This window comes from Ctenocephalides felis, unplaced genomic scaffold (genome assembly GCF_003426905.1).
Source record: "Ctenocephalides felis isolate EL2017-DRISC unplaced genomic scaffold, ASM342690v1 CF-g0.4_SCAFFOLD_00845, whole genome shotgun sequence".
NCBI lineage: Eukaryota > Metazoa > Arthropoda > Insecta > Siphonaptera > Pulicidae > Ctenocephalides > Ctenocephalides felis.
In genome coordinates this window covers 90,484,241-90,502,602 of record NW_020536999.1, presented here as the reverse complement: position 1 = coordinate 90,502,602, position 18,362 = coordinate 90,484,241, and the positions used below count along the sequence as shown (strand labels likewise).

General features: G+C 28.8%; 1 protein-coding gene across 1 annotated transcript in view; it reads right to left on the bottom strand.

Annotated features, from left to right (window-relative positions):
• Window positions 1–18,289, bottom strand: part of LOC113375142 (dedicator of cytokinesis protein 1-like) — a 42,249-nt gene extending 23,960 nt beyond the window's left edge. The window contains 15 exon segments of the mRNA XM_026615095.1: window positions 536–717; window positions 780–931; window positions 1,128–1,264; window positions 1,359–1,533; window positions 2,859–3,035; window positions 3,212–3,310; window positions 3,421–3,627; window positions 3,754–3,907; window positions 3,953–4,037; window positions 4,149–4,362; window positions 8,289–8,522; window positions 10,116–10,385; window positions 10,779–10,876; window positions 13,257–13,442; window positions 18,127–18,289. Coding sequence (XP_026470880.1) covers window positions 536–717; window positions 780–931; window positions 1,128–1,264; window positions 1,359–1,533; window positions 2,859–3,035; window positions 3,212–3,310; window positions 3,421–3,627; window positions 3,754–3,907; window positions 3,953–4,037; window positions 4,149–4,362; window positions 8,289–8,522; window positions 10,116–10,385; window positions 10,779–10,876; window positions 13,257–13,442; window positions 18,127–18,172 — 2,416 coding nt within the window. The 5' untranslated portion in view covers window positions 18,173–18,289.
• Between the last annotated feature and the right edge of the window lie 73 nt (window positions 18,290–18,362).

Genomic DNA, 18,362 nt, shown 5'->3' with positions numbered 1-18,362 from the left:
CAATATTTCACAAAATACTAACATTAAAAAATCACAAATAGATAGTGTGTAATATATGTGTTGTCCATAAACTGGTTGAAGCCATAATGGAGAAAAGATTTTTTTTTAAATATTTTTACCAAGATTCTACACATGTGGGGAACGAATTGCGAATCCTTTGCGCGACAATTTTATTGTTTTGTGAGAAATCAGGAAATACTATCTAAATAAAAGAGATTTGAGTCGCACAGCGCGTTGAGTTCATTTCGTTTATTTATTGTTCTATTGTTATAAATAGTCAAAAAAGATCCTTCTATAAATCTTCATTTAAATAAATTTTGTTCAAATTGTAGTACATACAAGTTAAAAAAGTCTATTGTGTTTTAAAGTATTCACATATGGTCCACAAGCATAGTTTTGAATTGTCTGAATTATTTTTGTGTTGTTGTAAACGTTTGTTTCTCCTACGTAATTTAAATTACAGTATATATATATATATATATATATATATATATATATATATACATATATATTTATTTCATTTCCTATTACTTACTCTGAAAGTCATCATTAAATTCACTCTCATTTTTATTATCATACAGCTCAGCAAACAGCAAGCGAGACCTAACAATAAACTTAACAAGATACTGCAAAGACTTCATAATTTTCAACAATAAATCTTGGCTTTCTGCAGAGTTAGCATTGTCTATGTGATACTTTAATACTGTCAGTAATTTTCTAAAACATAAATAACAATTGTAAAAATGTAATTAAATAAATATTGAAATAAGTATTCTCACCGATAAGCTAAAGTGGCTGAAAAGCTTTCTTGTATATATAAATCTAGGACGGGTTGGAAATGTTGATACTTTCTATCACTGACTAAACTTAGAATTTTTAGTAGGCATTCGAATACCATGTTATCGTATACTTGACTGTCATCATTTTGAACCTGTGAAAGAAAACACACATATAGTAATTATAAATGGTAATAAAAAATTAAAAAAAAATATTATTCATTCATTTATAATTGAATTTATAAACCTTGGCGCATAAAAATAATTATAAGACTCAATAATATTTTATTACAGATGAGTACAATAGATGAAAAAAAAAATCTTTAAAAATATTATCATATATTAACTTACCAAAATATTAAACAAGGCATCAAGTACATCTTGTAAAAATTTAACTATATCATCACCATCAACTTTCATAAGAGCTAACAAGGAGTCCTTGAGCGTATCCTTGTGGTTCGCCCAATTTAATAAACCCAACAAATCAACTGCAACGAAAATTACATTATTAAATCATATAATTTTCAAATATATAATATATCAAATTTAATATATTATATATCATTTAGTTATTTTTACTACCATTCTGTGTTAGTTTGGTGCTGCACACATTCGTAGCAATTCGAAAAGAATCTTTTGAGCTTAATGATAAACCTGGACAGCTTGGTTTGTGGTTTTCTTTTAAAGATTCGCATGATTTATGAGATGGAAGCCCTAAGTAGCCTAAGTCGCTGTCTGAATACTTTTTGTGGTCAATCTAAAATAAAAAAAATGAGATGTATTATCAGAAATGCATAAAAATCCATTTACAAGTTATAATAGTTGTGATAAATTTAAAAAAATGATAAATATTAATTAACTAGTTAAAATAGTTGAAACTAGCTGTAAGTGGAATTCTGTCTTAAGGCAATTAGGGCATCGTGCCTTAAGGCAAATTGCTGGAACTTCCCGTACCACAATTCAAAATTCTAGTAATTAAAAATAATCAATAATAATAATCAATAAAAGTTGATCAATGATTTGAAACTTTTAATAGAATTTCGAACCATATTAAATCACTCTATCTTAAATCATTTATTTTGAAATATTTTGGAAATTCTGAACTTTTTTTCAAAGCAATCGTACTGCTTTAACTGCATAAAGACGAAATATCGAAGCGTGTAAGCGCCCCGTCGCCGTCTAACGCGTTAACATTGGTACGGAACCCATAGGAATGTAAACAAAATTTATACTTATTGTTAAAATCTCTATAAAATATGTGACAATTTGAGGTGCATATGTCTAATGTTCATTTTTGACCGCCAAATGGTTAATTTTTTTACTTTTTCCTTCATATCTCCAAAGTCGTTGGATCTGCCTTTCTAAAAATTTGAACAGTTCTTCATTTAGTCAATACAAATGAAATGTTTTTTGAATTATTCAAATCGGACGCTCCGTTCTTCTAAAAACTGAGTTACCGTTTTCGGCACTTTTTGCCCCGTATCTTCGGAAGCTGGACCTGTCTTCGCTAAAAATAATCAGCAGGTCTCCTTATCAATACGAATCGAATGTTTTTTGAATTATTCAAATCGGTTGATCCGTGTTCCCGAAATCGTCGACGAAAATTTGTATCCGAACATACATACATACACGCACACACACACACACATACATTCATTTTTTCTAAGGTATGCCAAAATGTTCAGAAGGTTTTGAAACGTAAAGATCTATAAAAATTTTCATATTCGATTTTTTTGCGCTTACTATAACTTGCCCTACGGGAAGATAAAAATTTTATGAAAACTTCATTCACTTATTATAATAGTTGTAATAAATTTCAAAAAGTTTTAAAAATTTCATTCAATAGTTATAATAGTTGTAATAACTTTCAAAAATTTATGAATTTCATTCACAAGTAATAATATTTATTAAAAATTTGTACAAAATTAAATATTTTATGTTTTACATTGAATTTTAAACTTTCGGTTAATGTAAATGAGGTAAGAACCTTTTAAACTCTCTTTAATAACAAAAAATTCTATCAGGTCTCTAAATTTATTCCAAAAAATATATATATAATCCTGGCTGGTTATTTCTTATTACCTTATAAACTAGTAAATCGTGTGTTTGATCCCTGAGTGTGGTCCCATCACTTTGCATCAATTTAACATATGACATTGCAAATGGTTTTTCTGACTTATCTTTTGCTTCATTTGAACTACGATGCTTGAATGTAAATTTAAGGTGAGAGGCTTTGAACTCATCTATTGGCACAGCCACCTGGAAAAAGAAAGAAGTAAAGAAATAAAAAAATTATATAATAAAAAAAATAAACAAATAATAACAAAACAGTATACTATATTTTTGCAATATATTCAAGTCAATACTATTAATATCTGCAATATATGCATATAAATATATTTCATTTTATATATATTTATGTTATCTCATCTTACCTTAAAAATTTCATACCAATGTGGTTTATCAACATGATAATAAATCACAGATTTATACTCATCTAACGTTGGAGCACCACCTCCTAAAGTCATAACACCCTGAAAACCCAAATCAAATTTAAATTAACAAAAAACTTTACCCCAAAAATGTTAATATCAATATAATTTCTATCCTATTAAATATAATAATCAAATATAATTCTATTTACAGGTATGGCTCTCCCTGCTTCATCACAAACAGTAACAGACACTTCAACATTTTTATCAGTCGATTTGGCACCTTTAGAGAATTCACCAGACAGCAATGTCAGATATAAATCGTTCCTAACGTCTCCTGGTAATATTACTTCAGGAAAACCCATTTTCCTGGCTACTGATACATTGCCTAAAACCAGAGCTGGATTTTCTTCCTTTACCTTAAAGAAAAATTACAAATAGAAATCAAAATTTTTCAAATGCTCCTATTTTCAATCAAACTTATTGAGCAACACATTAGAAAATGTACCATGGAATTGGTACTCAATAAATACTTATTTTTTTACCTGTTTTATATCACCGTGTAACAACTTGACACTGACCCAAAGTCCTTGTCCTCTATTGTCATTTTTACCCTGATCCTTATTATTGATTATTTTCCTCAATGTATTATCCAAATTATCCTTTTCACAACTGAAAATATTATTATATAATCAGCAACTGTTAATAAATTATGTTTAAATTTAAATAATCAAGTATAATTACGGCATAAATGGTACAAAATGATGCTTATCTTCATCACCATCCATTTTTTCCCATAAAAATGGTGTTACGTCCATTGCAGCAACACCTAGGAGAAATAATACACCAATTAGGAAAAGAATTGTTTAAGGTGTTCATAATTCAAAGTTGTTGCTCTATAAATATCCATTGTTATTTCTAATCTGTCCTTTTTCCTTACCAAAGGGTCTACGCATTCCCTCGAATTGCCTGGCACCAGGTCCAACACTGACATTGGATCCAAGAGAATTTGAAGAAATACTTTTAGATGCAGAACTGTTTAAGACAGATGACCTTCTGTGATCTAAAGTGTCTTTGCTATCCATGGAACCAACTCGGACAACATAACAAACTAGATAAACACGCTCTCTGGTTAAATCTCTTGAACCCAAATCCTAAAATAAAAAATTTGATAGAATGTGGAGAGAACTGAAACTTCGTAATGCACAAGTTAAATTAGGAAGAGGTAGTCATTAATAAACATATTGAATATAAGACAAACTTTCTTCTCCTTTCTTTATCAACAATTCACCAATCATCTTATCAGAATTAATTATCATCAGAAATTTAAATCTATAACATCTTCATTTGATAAAAAAAAATCAAATGTTTATGTTCTATTATTTAAATATTTATTGCAAGAACTGAATTAAAATTTGTTCCAAATGATTTACATCTTTTTTTCAGACAATCTTCAAAAATTCAGACAACTGCAGCATTTTTAGACACTTTTCCACTATTTTAGGCAACTAGAATATATTCAAGCAACCTATAACATTTTCAGACAACCAACAATACTTTCAGACAGTTTACAATTTTTTTTAGACAATTTGTAATATTTTCAGAGACTCTACATCCATTTACACACAATATACAACATTTTCAGACAACCAGACAATTTACACTTTTCTTAGACAATATAAATAAATAAATAAATAAATATACAATATTTTCTGAGAATCTACACCCATTTTCAGACAATCCACAACATTTTCAGACAACCAACAATACTTTCAGGCAATTTACAATTTTCTTAGTCGATTTACAATATTTTCTGAATATTTTCAGACCATCAACAACCACATTTACAGACAATATACAACATTTTCAGACAATCCACAACATTTTCAGTCAACCAACAATACTTTCAGGCAATTTACAATATTTTCTGAAAATCTACATCCATTTTCGGACCATCAACAACATTTTCAGACAACCAACAATACTTTCATACAAAGTACAACATTTTCAGACAACCAACAATACTTTCAGACAATTTACAATTTATTTAGACAATCTACAATATTTTCTAAGAATCTACATCCATTTTCAGACCATCAACTTAATTTTCAGACAAAGTACAACATTTCCAGACAATATACAACATTTTGAGACAATCCACAACATTTTCAGACAACCAACTGTACTTTCAGGCACTTTGCAATTTTCTTAGACAATCTACAATATTTTCTGAGAATCTACATTCATTTTCAGACCATCAATAACATTTACAGGCAATATACAATATTTTCAGATAATCCACAACATTTTCAGACAACCAACAATACTTTCAAGCAATTTACTATTTTCTTAGATAATATTTTCTGAAAATCTGTATCCATTTTCAGACAACCAACAATACTTTCAGGCAATTTACAATTTTCTAAGACAATTTACAATATTTTCTGAGTATACACATCCATTTTCAGAACATCAACAACATTTTTAGACAATATACAACATTTTCAGACAAAGTACAACATTTTCAGACAACCAATAATACTTTCAGGCAATTTACAATTTTCTTAGACAATCTACAATTTTTTTGAGAATCTACATCCATTTTTAGACCATCAACAATATTTACAGACAATATACAACATTTTCAGACAATCCACAACCTTTTCAGGCAACCAACAATACTTTCATAAAATTTACAATTTTGTTAGACAATCTGCAATATTTTCTGACCATCCATTTTCAGACCATCAACAACATTTATAGACAATCGACAACATTTTCAGAAAATGCACAATATTGTTAAACAATATAAATTTTCAGAAGTTACAACATTTTTAGATATTTTACAATATTCTCAGACCATCTACAGCATTTTCAGCCTACCTACAATATTATCAGACAATCTATAACATTTTCAAACAATTTACAATTTTTTCAGTCAATTTACAATACTTTTAGGTAATTTACAATATTTTCAGGCCATTTGCAACATTTTCAGTCAACCTAGAATAATATTTTGGGACAACCTTCTACAATCAACAACATTTACACACAACCCACAAACATTTTCAGACAATTCATAAAACTACCAGACAACTGGTAGTCAATGTACAACAATTTCCAACAATCTACAATATTTTCAGATAATCTACATCCATTATCAGACCATGCACAACTTTTCCAGAATGTCTATAACATTTCAAGACAATCAACAACATTTTCAGATAATCTACAATATTGTTAGACAATACACAACACTTTCAAAATTGAAACATATTTAGATAATTTACAATATCCTCAGACCATCTACAACATTGTCAGCCTACCTACAATATTATTAGACAATCTACAACATTTTCAAACAATTTACAATTTTTTCAGTCAATTTATAATACATTTAGGTAATTTACAATATTTTAAGACCATTTGCAACATTTTCAGACAACCAACAATACTTTCAGGCAATTTTCAATATTTTTAGACAATCTACAATATTTTCTGAAAATCTACATCCATTTACAGATCACGAACAACATTTACAGATAATATACAACATTTTCAAAATCCGCAACTTTCTCATACAATTTACAAGATTTTCATACAATCTACAATATTTTCAGACAATCCACAAAATTTTCAGACAAAGTACAACATTTTCAGACAACCAACAATACTTTCAGGCAATTTACAATTTGCTTAGACAATCTACAATATTTTCTGAGAATCCACATCCATTTTCAGACCATCAACAACATTTAAGAACAATATACAACATTTTCAAACAATTTACAATTTTTTCAGACAACCAACAACACTTACAGGCAATTTACAATTTTCTTAGACAATCCACAATATTTTCCGAGAATCTACATCTATTTTCAGACCATCAACAACATTTACAGACAATATACAACATTTTCAGAGAATCCACAACATTTTCAAACAACCAACAGACAATCTTCTAAGACAATCTTCTTAGACAATCTACAATACTTTTTGAGAATCTTCATTCATTTTCAGACCATCAACAATATTTACAGACAATATACAACATTTTCAGACAATCCACAACCTTTTCAGGCAACCAACAATATTTTCAGACAATTTACAATTTTGTTAGACAATCTGCAATATTTTCTGACCATCCATTTTCAGACCATCAACAACATTTATAGACAATCGACAACATTTTCAGATAATCTACAATATTGTTAGACAATATAAATTTTCGGAAGTTATAACATTTTTAGATAATTTACAATATTCTCAGACCATCTACAACATTGTCAGCCTACCTACAATATTATCAGACAATCTACAACATTTTCAAACAATTTACAATTTTTTCAGTCAATTTACAATACTTTTAGGTAATTCACAATATTTTCAGACCATTTGCAATATTTAAAGTAATTTACAATATTTTCAGACCATTTGTCACCCTACAATAATATTTTGGGACAACCTACCACAATCAACAATATTTACACACAACCCACAAACATTTTCAGAAAATTCATAAAACTGCAAGACAATCTACCATACTGTTAAACAATGTACAAAAATTTCTGATAGTTTAATATTTTCAGACAATCTACATCCATTACCAGAATATACATAACTTTTTCCACATAATATCCACAAGATTACAAGACATTTTACAACATTTTCAGGCAATTTACATCCACAATCGGATTATATACAACACTTTCAGGCAATCTACAATAATTGCAGACTGCAATAATAATGTAAACAATGCAGTTTTCTTGTATATTATACTCTAATGTTATCTAGGCTCATAAATTCAGCTAAATTCAAATTTCAAGTGAATTGATACTTCTAGAAGATGACAAATGTTCAAATGTTTTCAATGCCAAACAATGATAAGTAGTTTTTTGTAATTTTTGCCATATATTTCTACAATATTACTTGAGTTTTATCGTTCATTAAATCTTAAATATTTTCTTTGACAAATTCTAAAAAGAATTATCAAAATCCGAATAACCATTTAGGAAAAGTATCAAACCATACACCCGTACAGAACAATTTTATATATAAGTTTAATTCATCTATTACTCACCGTAAACAAAACTTTTAAGTTGTGCAACTGATCTATATCACTGGTCAATCCTTGTTTGGACCACCTGACGACATAATTTTCTGTAACTGCTCTACATTCTTTAGCATCATATAAAGTCATCAACAATTCACAATCTTCTTGCATTTTGCACACAAAATTCCTCACGGACACAAAAAATATGTGGGAATATATGTGCGAGCTGTGCTTGTTGGAACGTCTTCTTGGCTCTGTTGACTAGATAAAAGAAATAAAAACAAATTAGTTATTTTAGGATGTAAATGATGTATATTATTTAATTTTGAAAAAGTTTATCTAATGTCTTATTGGCCAAAGATTTATGGATAATATACAAAATCAATGTCCATGTTATTTCAATACTTTGTTTTAAAAAATAAATAACTTATCTAGTTGGTATTAGTATTTTGCCTTGAGGCAAGTTACATAAACTACCTGACATGTGTAAATAATCCACTTAAACAATAAAAAATAAATTAATTTATGAGTGTATAAAAGTATTCCGAGTGGATTTATTACACATTATTAAAAATCGAACACGTTAACCCGGTAGGAGTATCCTCTGAAAGCAAATTTTCACAAATCAACAATTTTTATAATTGAACCAGTTTCCCTAGGACTAATATTTTAGTATGTTCATCAAGACCAAGTACTCTATCATTATACTAAGTAAATCGTCTAGTTTTAATTTTAACAAATATCAAAAAACAACTCATTTTCTCAAACTTCAATGAATTTTTAAAATTAAACTACTTGTCCTAAGGCATTAATATTTCAGTAAGTTCTATAAGACCATGATATATATTGCCAAAAAAGTTCCATAAAAATCGGCTTAAATTTTTTTCCTAACAGTTAATTAGAAGAAAATGGCTCAGTAGATTTTTACCTAAAACTAATCAGTATCATTCCCAACTAATATCTTTCAAATAGTTTTTGATTTTTTAAAATCGATTCAGTAGTATGAGTTTAAATGTGGACGAAAATTTTAACACTTTTATACAAATTACAAAGAAACGGCTTAGCAGGTCGTCGCACAAAACTGATATTGAGATACATCAAATGGCTTTTAAATTTCTGAAATCGGTTCAGGCGTTTTTGGGTAAACGTCGATGAAAGGTCTGACAAATGCCAAAAAAACTATAATAATTTTTGCAAACTTTGAAGAATTTTTAAAATTAAACGACTTGTCTTAGAACCGTAATGTTTTAGTATGATCTATAAGACTATGGTGTCTACCGTAATAAAAAATCGTCGAAAAAAATTTTTTTAACACTTTATTACAAGAAAACTGCCCGACCGATCTTTACCAAAAACTAATCAGCAATATCTTTGAACGGTTTTTGAATTTTTAAAATCGATTCAGAATTGCGGGTTAAAACGTGGACGAAAAAATTTTCACTTTTCTGCAATTTACAAAGAAACGGTTCGACCGATCGTCGCACAAAACTGGCAAACGATAGTCCTCTTCGAGATACATCGAATGGCTTTTACATTTTTAAAATCGGTGCAGCCGTTTTTGAGAAACCGTCGATTTACAGCAAAAAATCTGTTCACACACACACACACACACATACTTTTTCCAAATTTGGTCTCATCCGATTCAGAATGGCTTGAAACGTCGACAAAACATAAAATTAGCGAATCGGATTTTTTTATGAAAACATAAACTTCTCCTTCGGGAAGTTAATAAGTTTATCTAACTTGTTGGCAAAAAATTTATGAATGATATACAAAATCAGTGGCCATGATCATTTTAATACTTTGTTTTAAAAATTAAATAATTTAATAATAGGTATCTCTTTTATCCCTTACCGTGGTTCTTTTTATCCTCTCAGTGGCCATAACATGTTGCTGATACAATTGAATTGTAGAAGTATGATCCGGATTTAAAACATTTCCGTGGTCATCTCTGACCACCATGTCCAAACCTAAAATTTTATTTCCAGTATCGATTTTTGCTGTGACCAATTGTTTGATCTCTTTCACTTCGTCCACTGGCAGAGTCCCGGAGAGAATTTTTATCCGATAGTGGATCAAGTCGTAGATTTGTTTCTGGATTTGCTCGAAGTGAGGACTGTGAGTCTGGGGGAAAGAAATAGACCTTAATATAATAACTAATAATTTTATTAGTTTTTATTTAATGTTATATATTTGTAGTTTATATATATATATATATATATATATATATATATATATATTAAGTGTTATGTATATATACAAATCTATATATGAATTCTTAATACTCAAATTTTCTCATATTATCTTTAGTTTATAATTTGTACACTTTAGAATGTAATTATACTGTATTATTGCCTTGGGCGTTAAATAAATAAATAAATAAATATTTAGATAAACATATGAAGATTTAATTGATTATTAACATGAGATTATTACAGAAGTATTAATTATGTTTTGTTTACAACATAATGACTACTATTACTACAACAATATGAACTAATTTATCATTATACTTACAACATATAAATTTTTCCACAATGTGCCCCATTCTCGTAAGACAGCTGTGATTTCCTGCACAATTATTGGTTGCTTTAAGGTGACCATGTCATAATTACCTTTAAAGAAATATTACATTAATCATAATTAATATTTATTTATAAATTGAATAATATAATTTATATTATGTAATGAACATTTAATATGATTTGACCAACCAACATTGATACCAAGAAAAATGTGGAAAAATTCAAACACATAATCAGAAACAATAATAAAAATCTTTTATGTTGAAATACAATATTACAGTGATGTTATTATATTTTTTAATTTCCCGTAGGGTAAGTTATTATAATGGGCCGAAAATCGGAATTGAAAATTTTTACATTTCTCGACGTTTTGAAGGTTTCTGAATATTTTGGCATACGTCAGAGAAAAATGGATGTGTGTGTGTGTGTATGTATGTATGGATACAAATTTCCAGTCATGTTTTCGGGCGCACGGATCAACCGATTTAAATGGTTCAAAAAACATTTTTTGGCAAAGGCAGGTCCAGCCGTTTCGGAGATACGGAGCAAAGAGTGCAGAAAATAGAAATCGACGTTTTGAGAGAACGGAGTATCCGATTTGAATGATCTAAAACACATTCAATTAGTAATGATTGGGAGAAGTGTTTATTAGTTTTTCGCAAAGGCAGGCCCAGCCATTTCGAAGATATAGAGCTAAATATGTAAAAAATGGCAGTTTTTGAGAGAACTAAGCATCCGATTTAAATGATTCAAAGAACTTTCTGCTTGTTTTAACAAAATAATTGGTTTTGGAAAAAAAAATTGTTTCATTTTTTTTTTTTTTAATTTTTTATATATCAAAAATAATTCAGATTTTATTTTTAATTGTGACTATAGTTCTAATATACTTTACAAATAATTTCAACTTTGCAATTCAGTTTATATAATTCTTATAGATATTAGACAATGTTACAATATTTATAATAATCTATTTGAAAACATTCAGTATTTCTCGAACATTTCGTGACGGTACGGGAAGTTCCAGCAATTTGCCTTAAGGCACCATGACATAATTGCCTCAAGACAGAATTCCACTTACAGCTAGTTTTTCATAATATTGATAAAAATAAAAATATAATAAAGCCTAAAATGTTTTTAAATCAAATTTAAACGTACAAAACCAAAAAAATAGTACAATGAATAAGATTGGCAAAATCAACATTTTTTTAATATTAATAATATTAATTTAGAATATTAAATAAATATTATTAATTATTAGTGATTACTTTAATATTTTCATCAGTTTTTTGAAAAGTATTCACAAGTTTTATTCTGATTTTTAATAGTTTAATTAACTGAACCAGTTTTAAATAGAGATTGGTGTTTGTATATTTCTAATTTTAAATATTTATGTTTTAAAAGCATTGTTTTTTGCCATTTTTCAATCTTTTTTGCCCTTTTTGAAGTAAAACTTCTTTAGGCGAGAAATGCAACGGAAATAGCGTTACGCCCGAACTGTATATCATTCGCTCTCGATGAAATTATTTCAATACGGGTCGATTGTGATTAGTCGTCGTGTATGTGTATAGAGATCTGTCTTTGTATGCGTAAAGGAAATCGGCATATATAAATAAACATTTTAACGTTACATCGTAGTACAAATCTTGATTTAATGAAAAATGCCTGAATCAGACGAATATTTTACTCTGTTCCTTGAAAATAATAAAACAAATTAAACATTTGTGCCGTGTACTAAACGTAAGTTTATTGATTAGAAGTTATTTCTGTAATACTCGTAGTTTCTATAAATCTTTGAAGTTATTAAATAAAATATTTTTTTAGCAAGACAGATATTACAACTGTTCAAAGAATGAGATTATATCGCCAGCGAGAAAGTAAAAAAAAATACAAGCAGTCAATGAATGTATGTAAATTTTAATTACATGAAGTTCTTCAAACACAATTACATTAGAAAACAATATTTGTTTAGGCGTTGTTTAACATAATCCACTATGTGAACAAATATTATAGAATTTATTAATCAGCAATCACTTCATTTCTCTAATGAAGGTTCATTTCTAAATGCAATTACAATGACAAACCGATCATGTCATATTTGAAGTATGACTTTAATTACATTATTGTTTTTAAATATCATTCATATTTTTAATGCTATTATAAATATATAATTTATAATTTATCATTATATATTATATAAATATGTATAATGGTTGACACTAATAAATGTGTGCATCACGAGTGTTATCATCTTGATAATAAACATTATTCAAAATTGTTATATGATGTATTTATTTTAATAGCAAATAAGTTTTACTTCAATCCCCTGTGAACCTTACGCACACTCTTCTTTTTTCAGGACAGTTTAGATCAAAACTGGGACACCAAGTATATATATATATATATATATATATATATATATATCTTGAGGATATATATATATATATTTATACAACTATATCTATTCCCTTGCCTCCTGCTTTCTCGACAGCAAACTCAGCAACATGTACATAGCTCTTCGGGAAGATGCCATGTCTGTCTTTTCTCTTTCGACTGAAGCCATAATACCAATCTGTTGACTCCAGCAGAAGCTCTACGGTTTCTCCTACGATTAATTGGATTCCACAGTGGACCACGTCTGGATTTAAATTGTATATTGCTGTAATAGAAATAGAAAAAAATTATTTCCGTGAAATAGATATAAGAACAATATGTACAATCAAATTATATACATTTGATAATTATTATCAATATATATATATATATATATATATATATAAAATATTTTTAGGTATTCCAAGATGTCCCAGGGTTTTATGGTAAGGAAAAATTTTGTTAATTGTTTAATTTTGAACAAATTTTCCAAATATAGTATAACGAGTTGCTCTTGTATTGTTGAAGAATATTTTATTTTAAACAATTTCGCCAAATGCATCATTAATACTAATCGATCGTTGTAGTATTACTTTTTAAGATACAATTACAATTTAGGAGTACACCGAGTTGTTACATAATTTAATTTAAAAAAAGTTCGTCTAATATTTTATTCATACTAATCGAATGGTTTGAGATTTATAAAAAATATACTGAATAATTGTGCTTTTGTCGCTATAGTATTAATTCTCTATGATCAAGATCAATTTTAACCCTTTCCACTCGCGAATTACGAGATTTATATGTATTTTGCCGCCGCAGCGGTAGCATCCGAGTGGAAAGGGTTAAAGTATATCGAGTTGCTATAGGGTCTACTTTTATCGCTATAGTATTAATTTTCTATGATCAAGATCAATTTTAAGCCTTTCCACTCGCGAATTACGAGATATATGTATTTTGCCGCCGGAGCGGCGGCATCCGAGTGGGAAGGGTTAAAGTATATCAAGTTGCTGTAGAGTCCTCAAAATTGTGGATTATTTAATTTTATACAAACGTTCCAAATATATCATTTATATTAATAAATAATAAATTAATAAAAGTTACAAGAGTAAAAAATTATAAATAAATGCATCATAAATAAGTTGCGCAATTGTACAATAAATAGTACAGCAGATCGATTAAAAATATTTAGATCTTATTTTGGAAATTAAAAAAAAAAATATAATAAAAAAAAATCTTTTCCCAAAAGCAATCGTTTCGTCAACACAAGCAGAAAGTTTTTTGAATCATTCGAATCGGATGGTTCTCTCAAAACCTGCACATTTAGCTCGGTATATTCGAAGCAGTTGGACCTGCCTTTGCCAAAAACTAACCACCACCTCTCCCCACCTTATACTAATCGAATGTTTTTGGATAATTCAATTCGATTTTCTGCACTCTTAGCTAGACGGCAGGACCTGCCTTTGCCAAAAACTAATCAGCACATCCCCCTATCAACAGGAATCTAATGTTTTATTTATTTATTTATTTATTTATTTATTTATTCATAAGCAAGCCTTAATCAATAATAAAAGATATTATTTCAGGCTCTTGTCAAGCTTATTCATAATTAACATTAAAAAGATAATAATTTTATAATTGAATAAATGAATCATTCAAATCGGTTGGTCAGTGTGGTCGAAAAAATGTATCCATACATACATACACACACATCTATTTTTTCTGAGGTATGCCAAAATGTTAAGAAAGCTTCAGAAAGTTTTTAAATGCATGAATGCCTAAATAAAAACTTATTTTTTATATCTGCACTAATGATGATAAGAATCATAGTCGAAACGTTTGTAAATTCAAAATAGTTCAAAGACAGAGAGATATGTATGTATGTTATGTATGTATGATATATATATATATATATATATATATATATATATTTGTATATACAGTTTTTTGTGTGCACTGCGCCTTGTTTTAATGAGGTCATATGTTTGGGGTCAATTGATCAATTACTTAATTAAAGGAGCCCCCTTTTGTTTGTTTTTTATTGCAAATTGGAGCCCCGCTACATTATGTTATATTGACACCTAAGTTATACATACAAACATACATACATACATATTTATATATATACTAGCAAACCCGACGAACTCCGTTTCGCCACCAGATGGTTTCGTGAGAAAGATGAAGAAATTTTTTGTTTGTTTTATATTTGAAAAGGAAAAATTTGATCAGGAAAGAAAACCCGACTTATTTATATATATATATATATATATATATATATATATATATATATAGAATATATATATATATAATATATATATATATATATATATATATATACATATATATGTCGATTTGTATGGGCCAAAAACGTCGTTTAAGCACATATGATTTTCGGATACAAGAGATCAAAATATGATACTTTGCTGAAGAAACCATACCTCTAAAATGAATTCTGATGACCCGTGTATTGACCCAAAATAAAGGTTAAAATTTCATATATGTATGTTCATATGTGTATCATTCAATCTGCCATACATATACTGTATCTTAAATTATTTTAATTCCCGGCATATCTCAGCTGCTTTTTGGCAATAATAATGTAGACATTTCATTTCTCTTATTCATAATAATGAATTTATTATACATAAATATCGTCTATGCTCATAAGTAAATTGAATTTTTTGGCAGATGACAGTTTTCATTTGTTTTCAATGCCAAACAATGTCTCAAATATTTTCATTGTCAAACAATAACATGTCGTTTTTTCAATTTTTTCCATTTATTTCTACAATATTACTATATTTTTATGATCACATACATCCTAAAAATTTCCCTTAACAAACTTCAGAAAGATTTATCAAAATTCGAATAATCGTTTAGAAGGATACTTACATACGGATATTTACATACATCATTACAGAAGAATTTCATATATAAGATGACACACACACAGTGTCGAAACGTGCATAATAAAAGGGTAATTGTTTGTTGTTTTTTATTTCAAATACAAATAAACATATAAATAAACAATATTTAATTAACTTTCCGGATAAAAATTTAAAAAATAATAATGTTTGCAAATCTTTACGCTTCTGAGGTTTCTGAACATTTTGGCATACCTTAGAAAAAATGTATGTATGTGTGTGTGTGCAGTATGATTATTCTATGTATACAATATTTCGTCTACGATTTCCGGCGCACGGTTCAACCGATTTGAATGATTCAAAAAACATTTGATTTCTATTGATAAGGAATCGCGCTGATTAATTTTCGGCAAAAGTCGGTCCAGTCGTTTCGGAAAGACGGAGCAAAGAGTGCAGAAAATAGAATACGAGTTTTCGACAGTACGGAGCATCCGATTTGAATGATTCAAAAAACATTCAATTCGTAATTATGGGGAGAAGTGGAGATTAGTTTTTGGCAAAGAGTGCAGCAAATAGAAATCGAGTTTTTGAAAGTACGAAGCATCCGATTTGAATGATTCAAAAAATATCCAATTCGTAATGATGGGGAAAAGTTTTTGGCAAAGAGTGCAGAAAATAGAAATCGAGTTTTTGAAAGTACGGAGCATCCAATTTGAATGATTCAAAAAACATTCAAGTCGTAATGATGGGGAGAAGTGGTGATTAGTTTTTGGCAAAGAGTGCGGAAAATAGAAATCGAGTTTTTGAGACAACAGAGCATCCGATTTGAATGATTCAAAAAACATTCAATTCGCAATGATGGAGAGAAGTGGTGATTAGTTTTTGGCAAAGAGTGCAGAAAATAGAAATCGAGTTTTTGAGAATACGGAGCATCCGATTTGAATGATTCAAAAAACATTCAATTCGCAATGATGGAGAGAAGTGGTGATTAGTTTTTGGCAAAGAGTGCAGAAAATAGAAATCGAGTTTTTGAGAGTACGGAGCATCCGATTTGAATGATTCAAAAAACATTCAATTCGTAATGATGGGGAGAAGTGGTGATTAGTTTTTGGCAAAGAGTGCAGAAAATAGAAATCGAGTTTTTGAGAGTACGGAGCATCCGATTTGAATGATTCAAAAAACATTCAATTCGTAATGATGGGGAGAAAATATAATGAATATGGAGCAATGAGTGCAGAAAATAGAAATCGAATTTTCGAGAGTACGGACCATCCGATTTGAATGATTCAAAAAACATTCAATTCGTAATGATGGGGAGAAGTGGTGATTAGTTTTTGGCAAAGAGTGCAGAAAATAGAAATAGAGTTTTTGAGAGTACGGAACATCCGATTTGAACTTATTAGTTTTTGGCAAAGACAGGTCCAGCCGTTTCGGAGTTAGGGAACTAAATGTGCAAAAATTGCAGTGTTTTAGAAAATGGACTAAATATATATATATATATATATATATATATATTTATTCACATTACAATGGCCTCCTTGGGTGAGTGCTTAAAAAAAATCTAATCAGTCCGTTTTAATTCGAAAGCACCCCATTATTTTTATTTATATTTAGGGAAAGATTAATGAAACTTTTCTGTGCAATTATGTTATTAACAATATAGTAAATATTTATATTTTATCTATATAAATATATAATTTTTATGAGGCCCCCTACTTGTTACATCTTCACATTGTTTGTAATTAGTATATAAATTATCTCAAAGTGTTTGAATAAAACGAGATAAAAGTGAACAGTATAAAAATACACTAATTAAACAATATTTTATTGTTTTTATTATAATATGATAAAAATTCTAGGTCAATACAAAGCATTGTTATCATTCCTCCAAATGATAATTTATACCAGCAGGGAGTGGCTATAAAAACATTTGTCATACCAATAATTCCAAACATAACAAATGCCCAAAAATCCAAACCAACAGCACCCAAAACCCCAAACAACATCGTCCTTTACCCAAAACCAAAACCTTCAACCAAATTTTGATACAAAACAAATAAATATTGCCCCCCGTCGATATCTTAGGTTATATTTATCCCAACAAACCTATTCCGAAGCGATCTTTCTCCTTAACGGTTTTCCACACAACCATTTTGGGAAATTGTCACTGTATCAACACATGTATTAAAATTGTCTTTTTTTAAAATATCACAGAATTAAAAAGAGGATAATTAAATGAAATAATTACAAGAGACGCCATTTTCACATCCTGTCACAATACTTTTGACAGGTCGGTGACGAATTCATGAACGGAGTGAAGTTGGGTGTAAAAGAGGAATGGA